The sequence below is a fragment of the Leptonychotes weddellii genome, chromosome X (genome assembly GCF_054177405.1).
Source record: "Leptonychotes weddellii isolate Sample4059 chromosome X, ASM5417740v2, whole genome shotgun sequence".
NCBI classification, from domain to species: Eukaryota; Metazoa; Chordata; class Mammalia; order Carnivora; family Phocidae; genus Leptonychotes; species Leptonychotes weddellii.
In genome coordinates this window covers 98,507,201-98,533,995 of record NC_138385.1, presented here as the reverse complement: position 1 = coordinate 98,533,995, position 26,795 = coordinate 98,507,201, and the positions used below count along the sequence as shown (strand labels likewise).

Here is a 26,795-nt window from a genome sequence, read left to right as displayed (position 1 = left end):
TAAAATCATGAAATTTATTAAGTGTAGCTAATCATCTCTCTAAAAGTAGGTCCTTTTTAAAAAGTCAATTCATGTTTTTTTTAATATCTCCACATTGTATCTATTCATTTACTTAATTATTTTTCATAAACTCTATACCCAACGTGGAGCTCAAACTCACAACCCCGAGATCAAGACTCTATCGACTGGGGTGCCTGGGTGGCCCAGATGGTTAAGTGTCTGCCTTCGGCTCAGGTCATGGGTCCTGGAATCGAGCCCCACATCGGGCTCCTGGCTCAGCGGGAAACCTGCTTCTCCCTCTCCTTCTGCCTCTCCCCCTGCTCATGCTCTCTCTCTCTCTCTGTGTCTCAAATGAATAAATAAAATCTTTGGAAAAAAAAAAAAAGACTCTATCGACTAAGCCGGCCACATGCCCCAAAATCAATTCATGTTTTTCAGTATTATCTTAGATCATGGTTTCTGTAACTCATAGTTTGAATTTACAAACCCATGGGATAGTTTTCACATTCCAAATATAAAACTATAATAGAAATTTTCAAAGAATACACAAAGAGATCACAGCAATATATACAACAGCCCCTTGGGATGGGGAGGTCACCTCCTGCATCTTCAACCTTCTGCTTCCCCCATGTACTGCTCTAAAGTATGGATAGAATCCAATTTGATGGAGATGAACTTTCAAACCTAAAGTGATGATTTTAACAGTTTGAGAAAGGCTTCGCTCGTTGTTATCAAGTCTTTTGTTCAAAAATGGATTTTCCTGTAGGTACAAAAAAATAAGGGTAATCATTCAAGATGGAAAAGTCTGCCCTGCCCTCGCCCTGCCCTGTAATTCGTTATGCTCTGTTTTGATTCAGCCAGAAAGCCAATTGAAACTTAGAAAGATATGGAGTGGTTAGCTTTCCAACCCCCAAAGGGTTCAATCTTTTGGAGCCAAAGCAGGAACACATGTAATAACCATCAATTTGTCTGTCCTTTTGTCACCCAAACCTGGGGCCACTCTGTTTCATCTTGCTTGCTGGGATTAGCAAGGATTAGACAAGCAGAACGAAATGCACCATTTCCCATCAGCATGTTAACTTCGTTTGTAGGTTTCTAAACTTGATTCGGAATAGATTGGAATGTGAGAGCTGGGCTTTTTAAGAGCTATGCTGAGCTTTGTAATATCAGTGATTCTGTCCATCATGTTTGAATATATAAAACACTTCTGGGGTTCACGCCATAAATCAGATTATACAGAACAGAAATCTCCACACTTTTTGCTTTTGTACTCCATTCCTATTATAGATTTTGTTTATTTATTTCAGAGAGAGAACTAGCACAAGCATGAGTAGGGCGGGGTGGGGGAAGGGCAGAGGGAGAAGCAGACTCCCTGCTGAGCCAAGATCCTGATGTAGGGCTCCATCCCAGGACCCTGGGCTCATGACCTGAGCCGAAGGCAGGTGCTTAACCGACTGAGCCACCCAGGTGCCCTCCATTCCTATTACTAAAAAAGCTTTGAACATGTAAACTCCGAATATGTGTTAATTTATTTGTAATTTATATGTATATACACCCACACCACTGTGAAGAATATGTTATGGAAAACATGAAGCATATGTGAAAAAGATGTTAAACTGGAATGTTAAAATAAGATGAGATGAAGGTGGTATATATTTTTTAATCACTTGTAAACACATTGCCATTATTGCTGCATTCCAAATTAGGTAATATTTTAATGACAGCATTGTGATTAAGGATGCTTATGTATTTTTGAGCATCGTAGTTTACCACTTCGTTGAATAAAAATTTGAGGGTCTGTTTGCAAGTTCAGCTTATTTCTTTACTTGGTTTCACTCATTGTCATCAGAAGAGAAAAAGAACTGCAGAAACTCTCAAGAGGCAAAGGGACAGAATGTTTCACCAGCTTGCTTACTGTTTTTCCATCTCATCTCTGCAAGTGAGTTTGTTGAGATTCAGCCAGAAAGTTTCCATGTTCCTTGTTGTCCCTCAACTGTTCTCACAAACCAAATGGAAGATGTTACATGGTATTATATTTAACAAATGAGTTCACAAGCCACCAAAATGCTTCACTTGAGGATTTTTAAAAGGGTTAGAAAAATTTATATCCAGGTTTTCAAAGGCTACTGTTTTTATAGATACATATTTGCATAATTTTCAATAAAAAACAAGCACATAATGGTAGCATCATTTTTAAACATGTTTCCTTACATTCTTAACACAAACCCATGTTTCTTTTAAAATTTAAGTTACTTTCTCCTTCATTATTCTGATAGCTCCTTTACTCTGAAGAGGCAACTCTTTTAGCTCATTGTCACCAGGTAGCGGTCAACAACCCCTGTGGAGGACAAAAGATTTAAGGGCTTTGGTTCAAAACCAACCATATTATTGACACGCTAAAGCACTTCAGTTTCTTTGGTCCCTTGGCTTGCACTCACTTCTTTCCAGAGGGCAGCCATCTCTAAATGTACCCTGGAACCCTTGTTTGTTCTAGTCGAAGCTGTGACTTCACCAGCTTATACTTTTCTATGTTTGTGCCAGGTCAGAGCATCCTAATAATTATCATTTTATGATAGGGTCTGGTATTCTTGTCGGCTACACAACCAGTGTTTTTCTTGTTTGAAGTGTTCTTTTATACGATCATATGAAGTTTAGAGTTCTCTTTGTTGAATTCTTTAAAACGGACTGTTGAGATATCTTTATTGGATGGCATTAAATCTGTAAATGAGCTTGAAGAGAGCCGAGATTTTCATATTTAGTCTACCCGTTAAGAAGTCCTATTTATTTCGAACCCTCATAAAATTCTCCAACAAGATTGTTCTAAACAGTTTGTGGTTTCTCAGTTAAGCATTCGGGATTCTGTTAGCTTTGCAAGTACTGTGTCAGCTTCCAAGCTTGACTAAACAGTTGGAAATCTTTAACTACTCCTGCCGTGTTGTGGAATTGAGTGACAGTGGCCTGTGGAATTGATTAGTGAAGGTTGAGTTCTTCTGAACCCACAATATGAATATTCATGAAGGCAAAAAGCATGAGACCCAGTATGTTATGTGAGCCGGAAACACATTATGTACAGTTATTTACTTTTATATTAAATTGAACTCCTCTTCAGTGGCGGTGTATGGTTGAGCCTTTTTGATCCCCGAGGTCAGAGGCTTGCCCAGATTTGCTTTCAAAATATGGGTTTTGAGTGGGAAAATCCATAGATCAGAAGAGGGGATGGAATCCCCTGGACATTCGAGATATGGAAAGTGGCTGAGTCTCCTGCCTCGCGGGAAGCAGCACTAGGAGGTTCCCGATTCAGGGGAGTTTCGATCCGTATTAGCAGGAGTTCCCAGATCTTCTCTTGTGAGGTCACTGCTCAGGATGGTTTCTCTCCAGGCTTAGTCACTTCTCTTCCAGCTTCCCTCTCTCCTTCCCCTCAGAGCTTCTGTTTACTCACAGTTTCTGTTCTCTCCCATAGCACATTACAAGTCATGTGTGGAAAAAAAGAAAGTCATGTGTGAGTATCGTATTACATTCCTGCTGGTTGGCAATTCGAATATCATCACGGCAAACACTCAAACATCCTCTGGATGTGTGCCGAGTCGAAATCTGAGTAGACCTCTCTGGTCTTCAGTGCACAGTACCTGCTCCTCAGACACCCTCTCCCGAGACTGAGTTCCCTGAAGTGCACGGACTGCCATTTCTTCAGGCCCAACCTTGTGGATCTTGGTGTTTGGTTAGATGTAGCACCAACGCCCGCTCTCCCGAAGTTTCTGCCACCTCACAGGACCCTTTGCCGTTGCGTCCTTAGCGAAGTTGCTTAGACTTTCAGGAAACAAAAATCAGAAGAGAGGATTATCTGCAGTCAGTTTTTGCCCTGGACCCTGGGAAATGCATCTTCCCTAAGGCTAGGGATGGCCAATGGCCTGTCTTCTTCATTAGACCCCGTAGAGGAGAAAACTCAATGAGAAGCCAGCAAACATTTTTTTCAGTATGTTACTTTGCCACACACATCATTATAATTTGGACTTGCTGGAAACCCATCCTGGGGTCTAATCTACTTCCGGACCTCCCTCAGTTGTAATCTGTCAACTTGAATAATAGTTCTTTTTCCTTCCTTCTTTTTGTTCTGGCGAATTCTGGTTTGCCTAGCTTAGAACTTTTGTTCAGAGCTTTTCTTAGTAGGGCCCTCACAGGCCACAGGAGGGCTTATGAATTTTTACCCTTGCTTTGCGAACCACTGCTACCCAAGTCCGATCAGGGATATGAGAAAATCATGAAGAGACCATAGGGTTCCTGTGTATATCATGTCAACTGTGATACTGAGGCGGAGGGGGGCAGTTTCCTTTGAAAGTGTCTATAGTGTTCGTGAAATGTAACATTCGGTCATAAATGGTGCGGACAATAGGGTTGGTAGAATCCGTGGCGAACTCTGGAATCCCAGGGTGTTTAACTAATACTGAAATCACTATTTAAAGATTGTATGAGTGAGCTTTTGGTGCCTAACAAACTCTCCCAAATTCAGTGTCCTAGCGTCCTTACTTATTAGCCCGTATTTGGCCGGCTGATCTAGGCTGGGGGGCTGGGAAGCTCTGCTTCTTCCTGAGCTGCCGGCTCTGGTCTGTTCCCCGTGCGTCCCTTCTGGAACCCAAGCTGAAGGGGCAGCAGCTACCTTGTGAAGGCCTTCTTGTGGTGATGATAAAGAAGCAAGAGCATAAGACCAACTACAAAGGTGTTTTTTGTTTGTCATATCTGGGCTCAGCCATGTGACCTGCTTTGCCCTGTGAGGCGTTAGCCAAGTCAAGGGACAGCAAAATATGCACTGCGTACAGTGGGGGGCTCTGAAAAACATTGTGGCGTAGGGCAGCCAATCACATCCTGGGGAGCAAATGAAGAATAATTCAGTCGATCACAGAGACCACTACTAGCATGATGAGGATAGAATATATTGACGCGTAATGCTGTCGTGTAATCTCAGCTGGCCATCCCTGCAAAGTCACGCTGACAATGACCTTCTCGAGTAGAATTCAGGCACGGCTGTTTATTTATACTTATTTTCGTTCCAGTCTTACCTACCCAGGTGTCCTACCTGTCATCATCTTACTGCAGTTTTAAATTTTACAACAAAGTAATAACTTCGAAATCTAGTTTTTCCTACCAGAATCTATCCCCTCAGCACATATTCCATAAAAGGACGTCACTGTCTCTAATAAGTACTTATAAAAATGGAATCACTTTGGGTTTTCTTATAGCATTCTATCTACCAGTCAAAGTAACTCTTTGTGATACACTGAATGTATCAATCTTTTACTTCTGTGGAGGAAGAAAGTCTCCCAACGTTCTAGGAAAGCCCTTTCCTTTTGTGCAGGATCGCCGTCATTCCTTTTAAAATGAATCTGTCAGAAACGGGAAGGTTGTTCATTGAATCTCAGTGGACACATTTTCCATCTCAATTAACAGAGACTGGATTTTCAGGTCTCTGATTCCTGGCCTGTGCACACGCATGCGTGTGTGTGTGTGTGTGTGTGTTGCAGAAGGTTGGGGCTGGGGCTGAAAGTTTGTGTGGCTCATTAGTTGTGTTCTCCAGCCTTAGTGTCAGAATTCACTGAAGCATGGTGAGCAGGTAAAAAAGATGTTGCTTTCTCAGCTCATTGTAAAAGGACTCAAGCGTCTTTATAGAAAATACTGCAAGGTGAGAGCCAAAAAATGCTTACCTTAATACAAACCACAAAATGATGTTTCATGGGGGAGTATTTTCATGTAGAGCCATTCCTACTGGAAAAAAGACAGGTTGATTATTTTTAGATAATGTGTTCTGAAAATGCCACCTGTTGCGCAAGAATAATAACGCCATTGGAAGGTTATCCTCAAGTGCAAACAAAACAAAAAGAATGAAACATCATAAACAAAAACAAAAACGCTGGAACAAACATCGACCACAAAATACACATTCGATTGTGAGCCTCAAATGTTATTTGGGTGGGGAAAGAACAATGAAGGGATGCAGACTGATGTCACATTCTCTGTGGACACAGCTGGTGGCGGCCTCTCTGTCTCCTCTGTCCTTTAGAACTTGAGTGGCGCTTCTCATTTTTCCCATGACGTGGGTTCCTACCAGCCCCGGACTCCATGTTCACTTAGGGTTCTAGAAACATGGCCGAGGAAAGCTTACCCGATTTGGTCCTTTAGAGAGCCTGGATTTTATTCTTTTTTCTTTTCTGTATTCTGGCATAGGACTGCCTCGTGTGTATCAGTTTATACTTGTGTTTATTGTATCATTGCATTTGGTAAGATTTTTTCTAACGAAAGGTCTCAGAGCTTAGCAAGGATTTGTGCGGCATTTCACCGGGAGTTGGGCTATCAGCATTTGAAACGATACTGGGTTTGTTTTCATATTTTAAGAGTGGATGAGCTCGGGCGCCTGGGTGGCTCAGTCGGTTAAGCGACTGCCTTCGGCTCAGGTCATGATCCTGGAGTCCCGGGATCGAGTCCCACATCGGGCTCCCTGCTCAGCGGGGGGTCTGCTTCTCCCTCTTCCACTCCCCCCTCTTGTGCTCTTTCTCTCTCAAATAAATAGATAAAATCTTTAAAAAAAAAAAAAAAAGAGTGCATGAGCTCATGATATCTGAAACCTATTCCTTTCTATTCATTGACCTCAAGAGATGAAAACAACACATCGCTTTTTGAGTGCTGACTATGCGCCAGACATTTTGCTAAATGCTTCACTTCTGTTCATTCATCTTCACAGCTGTCTTAGGCGATTGTGACTGTTAGTACCGCCATTTTTCCGATGAAGAAACTGAGGCACCAGAGTCAGGAAGTAGTTTGTACAGGTCACACTGCTAGGAAGTGGGGGTGGGGGGTGCAGGATTCAGCTTTAGAGAGTCTGGCTGCAAATTCTCCCTGCAAACTTTACCCTGTCGGTCTCAGGCTTGCCCTGTACCTGGGCAGATACGTTTGTGTTTCGTGTGTAAACCATGAAGGGTTAGCTCCTCGAAGAAAAAATGGCTCCTGTGATTTGCATACATCAGGACATGATAGTTGCTTTAGACAATGCGCTAATATGTCCTTCCTCACTTAAATGTCCTCTGTGTGCAGGAAGGAGGCTTCAGAGTAGGAGTCCCAGCCCTGTCGGGGTGGCCTCCAGATGTGTTAAAAACCCGATGATTTCTTGCCATCGCCGCCACTCTCACTCTGGTCCAAGCCCCCGTGTATTTTGTCAGGATGGGTGCCATGGGCCCTGAAAAGCTCTCCCTGCCCACCCGAGCCTCCTCCTGTCTGTTCTCGGTCAGGGCAGCTCGCAATCCCATCACTTCTCCACTCAGAACAAAACACAAAGCCCTTCCGAGAGCCTGTGTCACCACCAACCCCGCTTCCCACCCCGTCCCAGCCCCTCCCCCTCCTCCTACCGGTGGCCTCCCTGCTGTCCCTTAGGCGCACTCTCCCTGGGCACAGCCCATCTCAGGACCTTTGCACATAGCGGTCCCTCTCCCCGAAATGCTCCTCCTCCCCCAGATATTTATCCAACCCCTGATAGAACCCCGAAGTTTCCCCACCCAGGGGCTCTCTCCCCTTCCGGAATTATTTTTCTCCTCAGTGCTTATAAAGACCTGATACGCGATACATTTTACTAATTTCTTAGTTCATTTTCCGTCTCTGAATACCAGAGTGAACATTTTATTATTTTTATTCGGCTTTGGTTCCTGTGGTATCACTGGCAGCGAGAAGCCTGTGGGCGTTCAATAAGTATTTGTTGACTAAATGAATGCATTGTGGAGTTGTTTCGGAGAATTAAATGAACTAACATATGGAAATAATTTCAAAAATTGCTTAGCATGAAATTAGTGTTTAAGAAATGTCAGGTATTCATAAAATAATAATATTATAGCTATTGAATGAATGATGAATTAAAAATTGGAGGCTATTACTTTATCATGCAGTGGAAAGAGGATAATCAATTTATAAATGCTTTAAATATCCTAACTTGAATGTGCAGTAGAGGCTAGAGGAAGTGGTCCAGGACATCATTTGTGTTCTCTTTTCCTATTACCTGGAAGGAGAGCTAGACCTCACACTTCCCTGAGCAGGGAATGGTCCCCAGGCCTCGCTGCACTTTGGAATCACCTAGGGATCCTTTCAAAGTTGACCCTGCCTCACACCCCCAGATGTTCCGGTGTGATTGGTCTGGAGGGAAACCTGGGCATTAGGACTTTTGAATCCTCCCCAGGTGATTCTGATGTGCAGCCAAGGTTGGGAACCAGTGCTGGAAGCTTTCCAGACTGGCAGTGGCACGGGGAAAAGCCTTCCCCAGTCCCTTCCTACACTCAGAATGGAAAGTTCGGCCAACCAGGGTTCAGTTCTCTGTTCTGCAACACAGGTGACCGTGAGCCGGTCACTTCACTTCTACAACCTGCTTCATTTAGAATATGTCTTCTGTGGATTATGGTGCAAATTAATAGCTCAGGGCCAGCCCCTAAAACTGTGGGTATCCCCTTCCCTTTTTTTCCGTTATTCTATCTGGGCCTAACAGGAGAGCCCCATTGCCAAAGGTAGCTCAAGAACAGCATGCTCAGAGGGATGGATGCCTGGGTGGCTCAGTCAGTTAAGCGTCTGCCTTTGGCTCGGGTCATGGTCCCAGGGTCCTGGGATCGAGTCCCGCATCGGGCTCCTTGCTCAGCGAGGAGTCTGCTTCTCCCTCTGCCTGCTGCTCCCACCTCCCTTCATCCCGAGCATGTTGCCCACCCTGGTAGCCACATCTAACCTCTGGGTCCAGACAAACATCTGCAACTTCACAGAAGACCACCCCTCCCTTTTGACCCTAAAACACGGCTGCTCTGAGCCTGCACACGTCTAGAATGGTGGTGGGATGTTGGGGATGGGACACCACCAGGGCCAGCTTCTTGGGTGTGTGACCCAGTCAGTCACTCAGGGAGGGCCCTGAGCTGGGTTTCACATTCTGCTATCTTGAAGTTATGAATTATGTTTGGGTGAGGGGTCCCGCATTTTGATTTTTCACTGTCGGTGCAAATTAGGTAGCTGGTCAAGCTAGGAGACCTGGTGTGAGTTGCACCTGGCTTACCTCTGAGAAGCGTGTGACCTTGACCCAGTTACTCTTCCGCGTTTGGCGTTTGCAATGAGGCGGTCGTGGGGTCAAACTGCTGTTCCTGTGGGGTGTTCTGAAGATGAAATCGGGTAACAGATGAGTGTCAGCGTGTAGCGCATAACACGTTAGCTCTCAACTAATGCTTCTCTTTTTCCGAGCATTCCAGAATGCTAGCTGCTAAATCGAAGACGGTTCCTTTCTGATTAAAGGGGATTTTAAACTTTGATTTTCTTAGTCGGTGGTACAAGCCTAGAGGACAGATTCCGGAGGGTTTCCATTCATTCTTCTCAACTCTTATTAAGTACACAAAAGGACCACAGAATTCATCCTTCCCAGTCTTCTTTTTTTTTTCCATTTGAACAATATGTTGTCCACATGGCATATAGAATAGCGTCTTTCGAGGTATTTCAAAATGATCTTCTTTTCCTTATTGAACATTAGAGAGCGAAAACATTGAATGAAGTCCACGTCATTGAAATAACAGTGCCTTACATTCCTTAAAGGAGGTTTCTGGCGTTCAAACTAATAACTCTCCCCTCACAAAAGGCTACCCTGGCTACTGTATGTGAGCGAAGCCTTCATTATGAGTCCGGGGAGTTGGGTTTTGACCCGACGCTCTGGCATACAAGGCATGGGCCCCGAGGGCCAATAAGCCACTACTGACTTCAGCTTCCTTCCTGGGATAATGACAATAAGAACACCAGCCTGGCTCCATCATTCCCTGCTTGTGTTGTGCATCAAATGAGATATTTGCAGATGCATTTTGAAAATTTTTGAACCCCACATATATTTCAAGTTTAGATTATTTTTTTTTAAGATTTTATTTATCCATATGACAGAGAGCATAAGTGGTGGGGAGGGGTAGAGGCGGAGGGAGAAGCAGGCTCCCCGCTGAGCAGGGAGCCCAATGCGGGGCTCAATCCCAGGACCCCGGGATCATGACCTGAGCTGAAGGCAGACGCTTAACTGACTGAGCCACCCAGGCGCCCCTCGAGTTTAGATTATTGATAAAATTTCTGAAGTTAGGTGTGAACAAAGAGATTCATTTAAATCAGTTGAAAATCTCTCCAGAATATAAACGCCAGGAGTTCGTTTCTCATCTTTTTTGGAAAGGGGGAATGTGTTTGACACCAGGATAACCTACCACCACCAATATGATTCCCATCACTTCAATTTCTCGGGAGCCAGAAGCCATAGATCCTACTTACTGAATATCAATAATCTTCTGAGGCTCTTTCTCGGCATATCGGTTATAAATTGATAGTGCTCAACCAAGAATTCTCTCTTTCTCTACTTATTCATTCACTTACTGATTGCAAATCCGCTGTGCGACAGGTACTGTTCTAGGCAGCTGGGAATCAGCGGATGAAACGAAGTCCCTTGCCCTCATGGAGCTTACATTCTGGTGTGGCGAGCAAAACAATAACAAGAAGTGTATTCTATAGGTCGTTATCAAGTGATTAGCACTACAAGTAACAAAGTAGAGGAGGGTAAAGGGGATGTGGGTGTGGGGGAGCAGGCTTGCAGTGTATGTGGCCAGAGGGTCACACCTGAGCGGAGAGACTGGAGAGCAGGGAGGGGGAGCCACGCGCATAGCTGCGGGATCAGCATGCCGGCTTTGGGGAACAGCCAGTGCAAAGGCCTAGAGCAGAAGCGGGTCTGGTGTTTTCAAGGAATTCAGGAGGGCACGCAAGTAGCATGCCTGCGTGCCTTCCCACATCTTCCCCAAGCTCTCCCAAGCAGGGAATCGAAAGTTTGGAAACAAGAGGGAGAATGTGATTGCCAAGCCATTGCCAAATGCTTACACTAACGCCTCTTTTCCTTTGTGTGTGCTTTTCCCACAGTCACATGACACAGGGCATCCCATTCGACGACCCTCGGTTGGAGAGCTGCCAAATCCTCCCTCCGGCCCCTCGGAGGGTGGAGATGAGGAGGGACCCTGTGCTAGGGTTTGGTTTCGTGGCCGGCAGTGAAAAGCCAGTAGTCGTTCGCTCCGTAACACCAGGTAAGCACCCGGCCCCCTCCCGGTCTCCTGGGGTCACCCGCCACACCCTGCCCCAGCGACTGTCGCTTAGTCCCAGAAGTTTCATACGGCTCCGCATCGGGCCGTGGAGACTCGCTGAGTTTTTCCAACATCTGGATAGAGTCAGACCACCAGAGGGACACAAAGGGCTCTGCAAACTGGGTTTCAGCTGCCGAATGCATCATATCATTTGACTTAGGAAAACACTGATCTTTCATTTGTAACCATGGAAATGACCTACTTCTTAAAGTATGAATGTACATCAAAAGAGGCAGGCACTGCACTTTATTTCAGTAAGTTCACGATAAAACCCCTTAGTGAACAGCAGCAGAAAGGGGCACTGAAGTCACAGAAGGATTTTAGTTGTCCGAGCGCTTGGATTGTTTTTTTGAAGATGCACTCTTCTTTCCCCACTGGCTGCAGAATATAGTTGTCTACCCCGCTGCCGTTGAGCTGGACCAGGTCACTGACTTTGGCCAGCGGCATATTAGCAGAGATGACACTCAGAGCCTCGACAAGTCCTTGTACAGTTGACCTTCTTTATTGGGTTTAAGTGACAAGAGAGTTTCCCTCAGGTGGCTGTTACTTTTTCAGCCTGAGCCCCCAAATAAACACAGGGTGCTACCAGCCTGCCATCTAGAGATAAATACAGCCTGCTCTGCCGTGGGAAGAGCCTAGCCTAGGTCAGCCGGTCTGTGCTCATCCGAAAGGCCCACAGGCCTGAGAAGAAGTGACCGTCAGACAGCCTACTGAATTGGAGGGTAGTTCGTCATACAGTAATGGCTGACTGATCGACGATGGGGCAAATCCCTTAAATTCGACAGTATGAGCAGATGATTAATGTCCTCTGCCTCAGTCTTTCTCATTAGACTATACAGATGGTCGACCGTCAACACGGTTGAACGTAATGCTCTAGGGTGCAATTGCCTGAAGTGCGCTGCCCTGGCCTTTCCAGAAACAAGGCTCTTTTAATGATTTCTTTCTTCATGATGTGTACTTATGAGCTTATTTTAATGGGCTTGTATTGGATTTATTTTCACACAAAAGGAAATTGCCTTCCATACTCTTCCTCCTCAGGATTTGGCAAGTCAGGAACAGGGCTGAGAACAGTCCTGTGGTAAGGAGCACAGCCTCTGGCAGCTGACTGCCCAGGTTTGATGGCTTTGGAGCTCACCTCTGCCCCCCTGTTAGGCTGTGCTTATATCTTGGTCATCCCAGACAAAGAGAAGGCACCAGAGTGACGTAGTCTCTGCCCCCAGGTTTGGCGGTGAAGGAGCTGAAATGAAGCTGGTACACTGATTTGAACTGTATTAAAATTTTAAAAACTCAAAAAAATAAATAAATAAAAGAGCACCAGCTTTACCTGCTTCTCATTCCAGAAATATTTATTGTTATTATTACTAAACTCTAAAATAGCTGGGCTGCTGAGTCTGCCAGTTAAGGAGAATAAAAGGCATCTAGTGAGTAGTAAAGATTTCAAAAGTTGATTGCATTTTTCATTATTTTGACATCATATGGCCCGGGGTAAGCCCTGTGAACACAGTCAACCACCTTACAGACTCGTACAGGGAAGAATCGGCTTCCTTTTCTCTCCCACCACTGACTCACCACACGACTTCTTCCTGTTTGCCCAGCTTTTTATTTTATTAGCCGTAGGTCCGACCTCAGTTCTCTGTGTGGGATTGTTGAGCTTGACGCTACTGAGAATTGTATTCCTAAAATGAAAGAGATTTGTCGCCTGCTATGATAACAAAATAATACATATGCGTTGTAAAAAAACATACAACATAGATCGTATAGAGGAGAAAGCTAAAAAAAAAACAGAATCGCCTGAGCTGCGACCACCCAGAGCGAACCATTATTAATGTGTACATAGAAGAGACAAGTCCGTGCATGCGGGTGCATATGCTATGTGTCGTATGTATGAGCTATATAATGTATGATAGGTGTGTGTGCACACATCTTTTCCTGAGTGGGGTGACGTTGAGCATGCCGCTTTCTGATAGAGGGACGCTATAACGTCTCTGGTTCTGAGATTCTCTTAAAGAGGAGTCCTTCCCAGAGCTGACAGGAGATCTGAGTGTTGTTGTAGATTTTCTTGTATTGCCTCATCATTCCTTCAACCTCTTCCCTTCTTTGCCCTGGACTCTCCTTAGTCAGACAGTAACACCTAATCTTCGACGATTTTGAGAACAGGGGACAAATGTGAGACAGGTCAAAGAGTACTGTTTCCAGTCATTTTTAGGTGTGAAAATACTGATCCAATAAACGGTGTCTTTCATAAAAATGACTCTGCTGAGGTCTCAGATGGTTTCTGTGGCCTGACCAGATTTTCTGTACTAGACACCCCAGCCTTCAGAGTACGGGGCGCGAGACAATTCTCTGAAGAGTGCCTCGGCTTCGTATTTTGGAAAGAACTATGTCTTGCTTCCTTCTGAAATTCTGGGTTTAAGTTGCTTGATTAAACAAGAATATTTCCATTTGGTCAAAAAGCATGGGTCAGATGTAAAAGTATGGCCTATTAATCTGCAAGTGGTTTTCCCAAGAAAGTAGTTAACATCCATCAGCCAATTCATGCAAACGTTTTTCAGTATTTGATCAGCATCTGATTTCTAACCATTTGTTGGACTGAATTTGAGTGAGTGTTTGCAGATAATCCAATGGTTATATAAACTCTCTCAAGTGATTTTCAGAATTTCTTATGTGTGCAAACACTGAATCTCAGTTCCCACATCTTGAAATGAATATTTTTTTATCACTGATATGAGGAAATATTAAGGTTTTCCCTACTTTTTTACTACCCAGAAAGAAGATTCCTTTATGCTCCAGCTTCAGTGACACACATGCCAAGTGTCTGGGTGGGAGGGTGGGTGGGTGGGAAGCATCTGAATTACTTCGAGATCTCATCTCTGGCTGTGAAATGTTCATTTCAATTACTAAATAAAGTAATCGCAATAATATTTGAAAGATCATGTTTCAGCTGCACCTATGACCCAGTGACAGACCTGGAAATAAAATGAAAATTATCCTACCCTATCAGTATTGGGGAGGTAATTACATTAGACATGGAGATGGTTGAAATATTTACTTACAGGTTTAATTTAATGCCGATGTATGCTTCATGCAGTTGTGGCTTTAAGTTTATGTGTCGGGAGACCTGGCAGTGACCGGTTTTTAAATTATAGGAGCAAGTTCAAAAGAGATGCCGGTCACCCTGAACTTGGCAGAGTCCACAGACCTATGCTGCGACCCGGTTCTACCCTTTAATTCAATTCTTGGACCTGTGTGAGCCTGGGGGATCTCATTATATGGAAGGGGTTTTAAGGGTCAGTGGGATTCTAGGCAAGGCAGCTAGCCCCTTGCCTGGTACATAATAAATGCTCAACAAATATTAGCTCCTTACCTCCTTGCAAAAACCAATGGAAAAGACTATGGTGGACTGAGACAAACACAAGAGTCCTCTGTCATCTCGTGTGAGCACGGGCACACGCACCCAAGCTTGGTCCCTGCCACAGTCCCAGCCACAGAAATGACCAAACAGCCTCATCCCCCAGCTGATATGACTGTCTGTTGCTTCCTGAACAATCCCAGCTTTCGCTCTCCTTCCTTGCCCCCACCTTTTAGACAAGAATGAGGAAGATGCCCCCACATCTTGACCCCTCCCCGGAAGCACATAACACAGGCCCCATCGTGTCAGTCCTTCCTCTGATGTGCTTGCTGCCTCACGGTTCCCCATAGTATGTGGCCTCCCTAGTTATGCCAAGTAAATAAATGCAACTTTGTTCAAATCCAGGTGTGCCCAGGTGATGGCAGCTTTGGCTGCAGGCCGTCTACACAGCTGGTTGGCCATCCCTTTGGGGCAATACCCTTCTTTTGGGGGCTTCCATACTCAAAGTATATTCAGTTGACCAGCAGCGTACGGAGCCCCTGGGAGCTGGTGAGAAGTGCGTTACCTCACCCGTTGCTCCTCCAAATCTACTGAATCGGTCTGCAGGGTAACAAGGCCCCCAGGGTTGCGTGTGTCCATTAAAGTGTGAGCTCTCCTAGGCTGCTGTGTCTCAAGCCTGCCGGGGAAGTTCTAGAGAAATGCCGATGCCTGATTCCCACCTCCAAAGATTCTGATTTAATTGGCCAGGGTGTAGCCTGGGCCTCTGGAGTTTATCCAGAGCTCCCCAGTTCGTTCTTTCTCTCTCTCTCTCTCTCTTTTTTTTATTAAGCTCTACTTTCAACATGGGGCTTGAACTCATGACCCCAAGATCAAGATTCCTGTGCTCTACCGACCAAACCGGCCAGGCACCCCTCCCCAGGTCTTTCTAATGTGCCAGCAGGGTTGGGGGTTTTGGCAGACAGCGCCAGGTGCTTACAATGAATGGTGATGGGGCGAGGAGGACACGGATGGATTGGCCATGGTCTTCTCACCTGCGCTTCGCTCTCCTTTGTCTCCAGGTGGCCCCTCCGAAGGCAAGCTGATCCCGGGAGATCAGATCGTAATGATTAACGATGAGCCAGTCAGCGCTGCGCCAAGGGAGCGGGTCATCGACCTGGTCAGGTGCGTGACTCACTCCCCTGGGCCCCATTCTGCTGCGAGGGCTGATACACAGGTTGGAGACCTCGTCCCATGAAGGAAGGGCTTCCTGTGAGCCAGTGTAGGGCAGTAACACGAGCCCACGCATTCACCTCGACGGTGCCGGCAACACCGACCTCTAACGTAAAAACGCGTGCCCCCTAAGCACGAAACACCCAGTCGCCCATTCTGTGTTAACAGCCAAGGTGCATATGCTTCGGCTGGAACGCTCTTTGGCTCCTACTTCCATTGCTATATCCAAAGGTTGCATTGTTTTCCCCTTCCAGAATTACTGACACATTGATATTGCCTAATCGAGGAGATCAAAATGCAATACCTGAATTCTGTATAAGCGATGAGTAATTTTATATAATCCCATGGATATGCAAACATAGAGTTCACTGATTTTTCATACTTGACTGAGTGATTCATTACTGAATTGTGAAAGCATCAACCAAAGCAAAAGGATAATTAGGTCAAAGCTATGACAGTTTAAAAATGTGCTTTTGGTTTATTGGCTTAGCTTGATCGTAGATGTAAATAATTTGTTGTGTGATATTCTTAGTGGAGCACCAGAAAATCTGTTTTATGTGATGTTAAAGTATTATTCAAGAGATTCTTGAAGCTCACTGGAGTTCCTCTCCCACAGTGTACTTAGGGCAAAAAGGGGTCGTTAGAAGTTGGAAATGAAGCTATGTCTATTGTATGAGCAGATCCACTTGTGCTCCGGGGGTGTTAAGGGATAATGAGTGTGTGACACTTGTCTTTTATAAAGTGATTTTTTTTTCAAGCAAGACTGAAGCAGAAGCTAAAGCTATCAGAACATTTTAAACTGAGAAGGGGATCTTCTAACATTTATGTTCTTTCATTACAAAAAGTACATCTGCACTTTGAAAAGGCATTAAGTGGAGCGTTTCAGGGGTTTTCCAGAGAAAGTTTCTTTCCCAAGCTTTGTTCAGCTTCTGCTTCACAAAGAAACACTGGAGGGTCCTGCTTCCTTGGAAGGACTGGGAGAGGGGTAAGAAGACAGAGAAATAGAAATAGAGGAGGCTCACTTTTAGGGTGAGCAACATTTCCAGTTTGAGCCCAGCAAGGCCCACATCCTGGGAAACCTCTCAGTTCCAGAAGGGTTGGCCACTTTTCAGTGTAGACCCAATAGCATGGAGCCTTTGCAAATGGCTGGCCAAGTCCCCATGGGGCGTCCACATCTCCCAAGGGTTCTTCCTCGTGAGCGGGCACTGAGGTTCGTGTCAGACTCACCCTGCATCAGGAGTGAGACCTGGTGACACCTCCCATTTTCCTGGGGGCCAGGAATGCAAGAATCAGGGGTGACTCTGTATTGTCAAGCCCTGGGGAGGGAGCTGCAACGTTACCATTTCGAGCCACTTCTCTCTTGAGATGCTTGTGGTTGTCAGCAGGGACGGACGTCATCCAGGCAGGCTCTAAGCCTTATGTAGGCCTGCGTCCTGGAGTGCCTTGTTCAGGCCTGATGGCAGGCCACACGCTTCTTTTTTTCTCCCCTGGGCACACCCCCTCTGCAATCAGTTCTGTCGATCTGTGTCCCCGGAGGATGGTAGAAGAACGAAGATATCTGTGTTTGGGTGTGCTGGGTCTGACTTGCTTCTTGTAGGACAGAGACACAGCACACACTGTCTGAAAGTGCCATCATTTCCCAGCAACCCTACTGGGGCATCTTGAGAGAGCTTTTCCAGAAAATCTTTTCCTTCTGCATTTAATGCATTTGGAAGAAAATGACCTCACCTTGAACAAAGTCTCTGGAGAACGTTCTGTGTAACAGGGCGCAGCAAAGATGAGTTGACTAAATGAGCGACAGCTCGCAGTCCACATCCAGCCTTCCGCCTGCTTCTGCACAGCCCATGAGCTAAGAATGGTCTGTGCCATTTTTAAATGGCTGGGGGAAAAAATAAAAGAAGAATATTTTGTGACACATGCAATCCATGTGAAATTCAGGGTCCAGAGTCCATAAATACCATGCCAGCGGTCACACGCAGCCATTTCTGTGTCGTCTCAGAGTGTTTTCTCCCTCCAGTAGCAGAGCTGACTACTTGTGACTGACACCCATCTGGCCCTTGAGAGGAGAAGTTTGTCAACCCCTCTTGTAGGAGATATTGAGGTAACTAATGGCATTTTCGTTGGTGATTGCTGCAACATGCCCGCATTCTTGATCAAGAGGTTGTGGCATTTGACATGGAAAGCGTGTGTGCTTTTTAAACATCATGAAATCCTTCGGGTGCATAAAACTCCCGTTCACCTGTGGAGGCCAACCCCTGGGGTCAGAGGTCGCAGGGCAATAGGAGAGAGCCGAGGTCATCTTGCCAAACCACCTGCAGTTAGAGCCCCCTCTTGGCCCGCGGTGGCTGCTCCCCGACTGGCCCTGGCTGGCAACTCCCTTGGTATCATCAGTCCCTACAAGCCGGCTGTCCCATGAATTCTCTGGAGGCAGGAAAGGAGGGCATTCTGAGGAGCCACCCCACTGCCCAGTGCCATGCACAGGGGCCTGGCACCCGCAAGACCAGCTACCCTTCAGGTCGTGTGCTTGACCCCATCACAGAGGACAGGAAGTCACCTCTCCCCGGATCGCGGCCCTTCTGACAACGCTGAAGTTCCCTCTTTCGGCTCCTTATGTGGACTGGAGGAGGAAAGAGGGGGAGGAGGTGCTGGCTGGCAGTAGCAGATCACATTGTGCCTCTTCCCGGAAAGTTCTGGGGGGTCCCACTTGTTTGCAGCTCACTTTAGAATGTGGCCTGAGTCTCTTCGCTGCTGTCTCTGATATGTGACAAGGACACAGTTTAAATCCGGAATGTAGCTGGGTGTGGTGGAATTGGCTGACCTGGATCCTGAGTCCCATGAGAAAAGAGACCTTGTCTGTGTTGTCCCCTTCCGTGTCCCCATGACCTGCTCCAAAGCCGGGTGCATAGGAAGTGCTCGGTGACAATGTGTTGAGTGAGTGGGTGGACTCTGAGGAGCACTCTGTGAAACCTACCGATTTGCGTGGTTTCCCCCAGCCCCTCCTTCAGCTCAACGTTCTGCAAGTGTGAGTGTCAGCTAAGGGGTCCACCTCTCAGGAAACCCTTGTTTATCAGGCAGCCACTGTGTATACGGGACACAGAGCAAAGGCACCAGACACAGGGAGGGATGAGACAGCGCCCAGCCCTCAGGGAGCCGACAGTCCTCGCCACCATGACTAGTGATGCCTCTTCAAGTTGGACCTCCTCGAGACAGACAAGACCCCACATCGAACCCTTGGGGGAATTTTGTCAGATTCGAAGGGATGTTGCTAGTGAGAAAAGCACATTGGCCCTGGATGCCACTGAGATGGTGAACATGCCCCACAATCCTCAAGGCTGCTCCCTTTAATCTCCGTGCAATCCATTTATCTGTATAAAAGTAACAAGGTGCTTTCTTTTTTTATTTATTTATTTTTTATTTTTATTATTTTTTTAAGATTTTATTTATTTATTTGAGAGAGAGAGAATGAGAGAAAGCACAGGAGAGAGGGGAGGGTCAGAGGGAGAAGCAGACTCCCTGCCGAGCAGGAAGCCCGATGCGGGACTCGATCCAGGGACTCCAGGATCATGACCTGAGCCCAAGGCAGTCGCCTAACCAACTGAGCCACCCAGGTGCCCGGTGCTTTCTTTTTTAAACAAAGAAAGCCTCATCCAGTAACACGGTGCAGTTCGCGGAGATGAAATGCAGTCAGTCGTGGAGTTCCTATTGTGGCTGATACCTTCCAACTCACTACACCGGAATTTGGAAATAATGCATTTCTCACTAATGAAGAAGTTCAAGTATTAGAAAATCTTCCCGTGCCTTCCCATCAGCTTAGTCATCTGTCTGCCATATGTGTACTAACCTAAAAATGTAGCTCGCGTAACATCATCTCTGGGCTTCTCAGCCGATATGTGTTTTAATGTCTGTATCTTACACAAGATAAATTCCCTCTCTGTTTAATAAAATATCCCATTTTCTTTGCTACTAAGGAATTTGGGAAAACACTCATCATTTTAATAACCTTGTAAAATTCGCTCTTTAAAAATTGGCATCCATTCACTCGCCTAAATGGTTTAGTCTTGTTTTGTTCTTTTTTCTCCCACCATGGCATTTGCTTGCAGATCATTTTTTTTTTTTCTTTCCAGATACATTTGTGTTTCTCTTTGTGGGTTATTTTTCTTATCATTTGGTTGCTCTGTGATAGAAAATTATTTATTTTTCTAGAGAAAATGAAGGAGTTTCTTGGAGACCAATTTACTACTATAGTAACCACATTTGGGTTTTTTCATGTATCCTCAGAAAGAGCTATAATTGCTGCACTGAAATTAGATGAGATCTGTTCATTTCACAGTTTTCTAAGTTCTTAACTCTCTCATACTTTATAGTGGCTGAGGAGCAAAATCTCTGCAGAATTCGTGCCCTTTGCAAATTACCATATCTTTCTTCTTTAGAAGTACCCGCGGATAATTTCCCTTGGCTTTTCATAATTAGACAAATTAACTTGAAACAGTTTCCAAAATTTTATTTTTGAAAACTATGGAGTATAATTGCTCATAGACATCATGAATCATGCCCCATCCCTCAAGGCTAGCCAACCCACTTGAATTCGTTTGACTTCAACAAACAATTATTGAGCATTAACTAGGTAGCAGATGACGGGTAGGGTACTGGCCATGCATAAATACCAAAGACATGATTCTTGCACTTAGGGAGGAGACTTCCAGCTAATTGCACTGTATTTATGAGTGTTGCAAGGCTGCAGCGGAGGATAGTGTTTGGGAGGAATGTTTGATGAGGATGGATGGGGATGTGCAGGAATGTAATGAAGTGGCAATGGGTAGCTGTGGACCCTGAGTGGAAGGGCAGGTTCATGGCTGGAGAGAGGGTTGTCAAATACATCTTTCCTTCGTCCCCGGAAACCCCAGACCCTCCTGATGGACACTTACTTTCCAACCTGCTGATAGAGAAATATCCATTGCCCGTATGGCCGTCCTAAACCACGACGTCAAAATTTGGTCTTGCCCTCCCGCAGTCACCCCTTTAAGGCAGCAGCAAAACTCCTGGCTTGGGTTAGACTGGAGGCATATTTCTTTTGGGATTCAAGATCCACCTGAGAATTGGAGGAAGAGCGTGGACCTACACCTCCACCCAGAAGAATCCACAGGCACACACAGTTTTGCATATAGCGTCAGAATGTTTCTCGACCCCCCTGGATGCCAATCCCGGTTTTTCATCCCTTAGTATTAAGGCCAGATAACACTTATACAGCACTTACTATACCCTGTCCCGTGTACATTTAGTATATTAACTCATTCAGTCCTCACAATGATTCGTGGGTACAGTGGTGACCTCTAATTTACAGGTGGGGAACCTGAAGTGCAGAAAGGTTAAGGAATGTGCCCAAGATCCCCGAGCTAGTAAGTGGCGTGGTGAGACCCATTCTGCCTCCTTAGTGACCGCTCTTAACCTGCTCATCATGTGTATTTCTTACAACAGCTCTATGAGCAAGTATTGTTTATTGTACCCCCATTACAGAATGGGAAAGGGGGCTTAAAGAAGTTAAAGCAGTTGCTCAGGGCAAGTAGGGAGGCACGCAGCGGGGGTGGAATAAGCCAGCAGGAATTACCGGGGCCTGTTGGTTCAAAGGGGACCAAGCCTAGTTATCAAGTCTTCACTTGGTGGGCTCATCAAACAACGGAGCTGGATTTGGCCTCTAGATCGTGGGTCTGAGCACCTCCATTTTTGAATTATATGCACAGAGCCTGTCTCCTATCCCAGGTTTGCCAAGCATTTGCTTTGATTTTAGCAGGAAGTGCCCAGGAGTACCTGCTTGTTGCCATCGGTGGGAGCTAGGCAAGAGCAAGAGAAACCATTTAGAAGGGACCCATCTAAAAATTAGATCTCAGCCCCTCTGTCTTTTTATCAGTCTCTCCTCACCCGAATTATAATGGAAAGTCAAATCAGATCATGTTCCAGGGGCACTGTGTCTGCAAAAGAATCTATTAGGAGGGTCACCTTCCCGTCTAATTTCAGCTGGGTTTAGATGCATCACAATGCTGCTTAGTAAAATAACAAAGCAGAGAACATCCACCGAGCATCAGGCATATAAAATATGCATGATGATGTATGACATGATAAGGCCTTATTAGAGTTAAGACCGGCAAGCAATTTCAGTGAAAACAGAAAAGAACAGCCCCTTGGTATGCTGACACGACACATTGTAGACTCACCTAATACACACTTGCAGTGTACACGTTTTCTGACATTTGCAAATTACAGAGCCTGGGGAGAGAGAGGTCAGCGATTCTAGAAAATGGAATGTGTGGGAAAACCTTCTAATAAGGACAAAGTAGAAAAAGTGATTTGAGTCTATAGTTCATAAAGGTTACAATGAAAATTAATAAGAAAAATGGTTTCATCCAGATTATTACAACTTCCCTTACATTTTGTTGACGAGCATCTCCTAGTCTCTCACTAGATCTCTCCTAAATTACTGTACATTCTTTTATGCAACTCATGTCTGGCAAATGGATGTCGAAGATTGAAGAATAGGGAAAAAATTTTCAACTAGGGCCTATTTTCAGTGATCTCATATGGTTGACAATACTGAATGTCTTAGCATCTTTTCTACATGAAGAAAAAAGGGTAGAAGATGATTATTGGCCCTGTGCCATGTTCTGTTGATCCTTTAGAAATACAAATTGATAAGTTATTCCACACACTTTCTAGAAGTAGCTGAAAAGACAAAAACAAACAAACAAAAAACACATCCCAGTGAGCCTGCAGTCAGAACATACCCAGGACCAAATAGAAGCCTCATTTCCTAGAGATTTTGGTAGAAGGTCTCAGGAGCTCAGCACCCAAACCTATCTATGCAGCCAACACAGTGGATGGGCAAGAATCTCAGGCCACATGCTCAGATGTGCAAGAAGCATATCTCTTTTTTTTTCTTTTTTAAGTAAGCTCTGTGCTCAACAAAGGGCTTGAACTCACAACCCCGAGATCAGGAGTCACATGCTGTCCTGACTGAGCCAGCCTGGCACCCCAGAAGTGTACCGTTATTTATCTATTATGTATAATAATCCACATTATTCCCAGTCCCTATCCTAGTGTATGGTCAGTCCGTCCCATTTTCCACAGTGCTGCATCTCCATCAGGAGGGTTGCTTGAACAGGAGGAGGCACTGGGAGAGGTGAAGCGGATCCGCTCTGCCCGCATCTTCCATCTTACTAGAATTTGCCGAGATACCTTTGTGCCCATCTGGTCTGCCTGCGGTCATTCACCTTGGCAGGGAGCTACTATGGCATCCCTTGTTCACCGCTATCAGCATTTCCTCAGCCACTTGTCTGCCATCTTGGGTGCACTTGCCCCTCCTCTCTAGGGCTCATTTCCTCCAGGATCTTGTCACATTACAAAAGAAGGCACAGGTCATTATACTCTTTCATTCCACCAGACTATTTGGGGGTTCCCAATGGAATCTTCCTGGAGGATAAGCTTCTGAAAAGAGGGGGAGGATGCCTGCTCTTTCACAGGCACCCCCAATTTGGTGCTCTTCTGTGTGCCTTAAGATTCACTCTGTCTCCCCATCCTCTGACAGGTCCCCATGCCGGAGAGGAGTAAGCTTTTCTCTGCTTTGTTGAATGTCCTTCCTAGCCTTATTTTTTACCCTCAGTTCCTAGAACCTAGATATTTTATCACTTCTGTCATGACCGTGTCCGGGGGGGATGATTGGTGTGTGGTCTGACTGACCAAACAAGCAGAGGAATAGAGCGGATCAAGCAGAGCCAAGAAATGAGCAGGGAGGGCATGGAGGTGAGAGGGGGACATTGGTGAATATTTCAGTAATACTATCGTGCTACCTGATGAAAAGACTTGTGGCATAGAAATCAGAAAAAAGTGAATGCAAATGCTACATCCGAAATGGATTTGCTGTGCCTGGGTGTGGACTTCATTTACATAATCCTGTTTCTTGAGCCATAAAATGGAGATCTAGTTTATACAGTTGTAAGACTTAGATAAACCAGAATGAGATCATGTATGCGAGAGCACTTGGTGACTTGTAATCAGGCAGGTCATTGTGTCAGATGTTGTCATTAATGCTCATGAAATTGCAGAGCAGGGGATTGGAGCACAATCTAGATACTCAGTCAAAACCAAAGAGAGGAACCTGAGCAGAAATTGAGTCTTTTTTTTTTTTTTTTTTTTTTAGAAATTTAGTCTTTTAGAAGATGAAGATAACTTAACTTGAGGAATGATGCAAAAGCCCAGAAAGCCCCCAGGGTTTGTTGGCAAAGGTAGCCTCTAGGGCACTAGAACCCAGCAGTGATGATCAGTGAACTTGACTCAGAGATCCACACAGGTGTGCAGCAGGGTGATGAGGTGGTGGCTGGAACAAGAGGGATTTCAGTGTCGTGTCATAAGGGGGAAGGGGGTGGGGGCAGATCTGGGGGGCTCTTGGCATGTGCCCTGCTGAGGTTAATACTAGGTTAGGAACGACCTAAATCAGGGGTCGGCAAGCGTTTTCTGCAAAGGACCAGGTTGTACATATTTTAGGCTTTGAGGGCCATATGGTCTCTGTCACAACAGCCATAAATAATATGTAAACAAATGAGTGTGGCTGTGTTCCACTAAAACTTTGTTTACAGAAACAGAGAAGGACAGATTTAGCCCCCAGGCTGTTGTCTGCTGGCCCCTGACTTAAACCAGTGAAACTTCAAGACCTGTTCTGAAGATAAGGGGACCTGAGAGGCAGAGCAATGAAGCAGAGGGTGCTGGGGGCTTTTTTTGCTAGCAAAAATAATAAAAATAAAGCCAATATGATGAACTCTGTGGCCACCTAAAATCCTTTTTGGAAAGTGGAATGATGGCGAAAAAAATAAGGAAACAAGCAAACAGATAAACATCACAGATTTCTGTATTGCCTTCCCTTATCCTCCCCAGTCAGCCCCCAAACTTAATTACTCCCAGATCTTGATCCACTGAAATGTACAGAGATCTTTATTATAATCTATACCACACCAGGTTATCCGTATTTGTGAACTTGTCGGTCTCTGTCACGAGTCTGTGTTTCTTAGTGACGAGGACCCGAATTAGGAGGACACTAGTAACGAGTGCTCCTGATTGGTGGACAGTTCCCCTTCCGGTGGGGAGAGTAGAGGGGGTGGGGTGGGGGGAATCCAGGGGCCCAACCCAGACCCTACCTGTTCTGCGACTCTGCTGTCTTCAGCATGCAGCCCGGCTTTGTCCTTGTCATACAGCAGAGAGGTAAGAGTTGGCTGGGCCAGGCCTGGAAGGAGGTGGGTGGGGGTATACAGCACTTCCACTCCTCTCCCTTTGGTAGGAAGTCAGCCACATGGATGAATCTCCCTGCGCTGGAAGCTTCGTGCAGTCCAGCTATGTGCCCAGTCCGTGGAGGGAGTGGGTCTGCGGAGCACACAGTCACTTTGGGCACAGATCCTCTTTTATTCATTAGGCTAGCCTTCGTGCCTGGTGCAGTGCCCAACCCAAAACTGAATAGAAATACATGTTTTCACGAGTACCCCTGCCAGGGAATTTAATATGGACCTGCCTTTTACATGATTACGTACAATTCGTTTCATTATTCCTTTAATCAAATCTAAGCAAGTTCATAACCTTTTCAGTCATCGTGTCAGCAGCAGGTCCATGGTTTGTCTCATGCCTTTGCATATGTGTTGATTTTAGTCTTGACACCCATGTTCCAAACATCCGCATCCTTCACCAGCTCGGCTCACTGTCCTATCTCTGTCTGCCTCACTTTTCCTGACTTCATCGGTCTCAGCCTCTTCACATCACATTGCCCTCTGCTCAAAGATTTGAAATGGGGGTATTTAGTAAGTGGTTCAAGTTACCATTCTGGAATTAAACTGCCCCTTGGCCTCACCGCGCTGTCAGATCCCATACCCAGCATAACCAGAGTTACATTTATGCCCATAATTACAATGACCTCTAGTGTACATTAAACTTCTCTTTTCTCTAAGAAAATGCAGCGTGGGCTTTTTTATGGTCCTATTCATGCATGGTATGCATTGCTTACATGTGAACTGGCAGATAAACATCCTCCCTTCCTGACTGAATAGGCATCGGTGCTATGTAATCTCCCCGTGCCCCCTGGTCATGAAGATGCCGAACACAGGAGCATGAGATCGACCTGCGTGTGGGAGAGAGAAGATCAGGGTTCTTCCCCAGGCATCTCCCAACTAGCTCTGTCAAGTTGGGCATGTCACAGCCCCAAAATTTGTGATGGAGGATCATAGGCATTTTGTGTGTGGCCATGCTTCATTGTCCAGGTCTGTCCTTGAATGGAAGGACATTTGACATCTGGCGCCTCATCCACTACCCCTCGGTGGTGCTCCCCAATAATCGGGGACATTCTCACCCCATTGAGGGCCACTGGAGATGATACTTATGAAATCTTGCCATCTTAAGCATGCTATGATCAGGAGTAGACACCTCTCCCCTTTTTCTCAAGAGGGTATAATTTCAAATTCCTGCAGATGAATGGTTCCCCAGTGAGTGGGAATGTCCAAAGATGGGAAAATATCCATGAAATGATTGAGAAGAGAAGAGGGGAGGTAATGAGGCAAGTCCTGTCCCTGTTCCCAGGCAACCAGAGCATGGAGCAGGGAGGCAGCAATCATCAAAAGCCACCCTCTCCCTGCTGGGAGTCCAGATGGTTGTGGTAGCAGAGACCCCATGTTCATAAACTAAACGGTAAGACCGTGAATTTTCATTATAAATAGGATCTATAAAAAATGTATTGGCTTGTAAATCTCAGGCAGAAAAGGATTCTTTGCACAACTAAGATGCAAGGAGAGATTTTGTACTCCTTTGCCTCTCTGTTGCTAGCTTGTTTCTTCAAGCAAACCAAAGCCGCTGAAAGAGGCACTCGAACCACAATTTTTCAAACAAGGAAACGTGGAACCACCACCATTTCTTAAGCCCACCTCTGGGCCCCACACACCAAATCCTAGCACTTCTCTGTGACTGGGAGTCATTAGACTCATTTCTAGTTAAGAAAACAGGGTTCAGGTCATGCTGAGTGTCTGCTGGGCTCTGTGCTGTGCTAGCGGAGTTCTGTGATTTGCTCAAGG

The 26,795-nt window shown here is 45.5% G+C and overlaps 1 protein-coding gene across 1 annotated transcript in view; it reads left to right on the top strand.

Annotated features, from left to right (window-relative positions):
- Positions 1-26,795, top strand: part of FRMPD4 (FERM and PDZ domain containing 4) — a 551,128-nt gene that overhangs the window by 447,449 nt on the left and 76,884 nt on the right. Inside the window, exons 3-4 of the mRNA XM_031028288.2 lie at positions 10,930-11,090; positions 15,555-15,657. Coding sequence (XP_030884148.1) covers positions 10,930-11,090; positions 15,555-15,657 — 264 coding nt within the window. The remainder of the gene's footprint in view (positions 1-10,929; positions 11,091-15,554; positions 15,658-26,795) is intronic.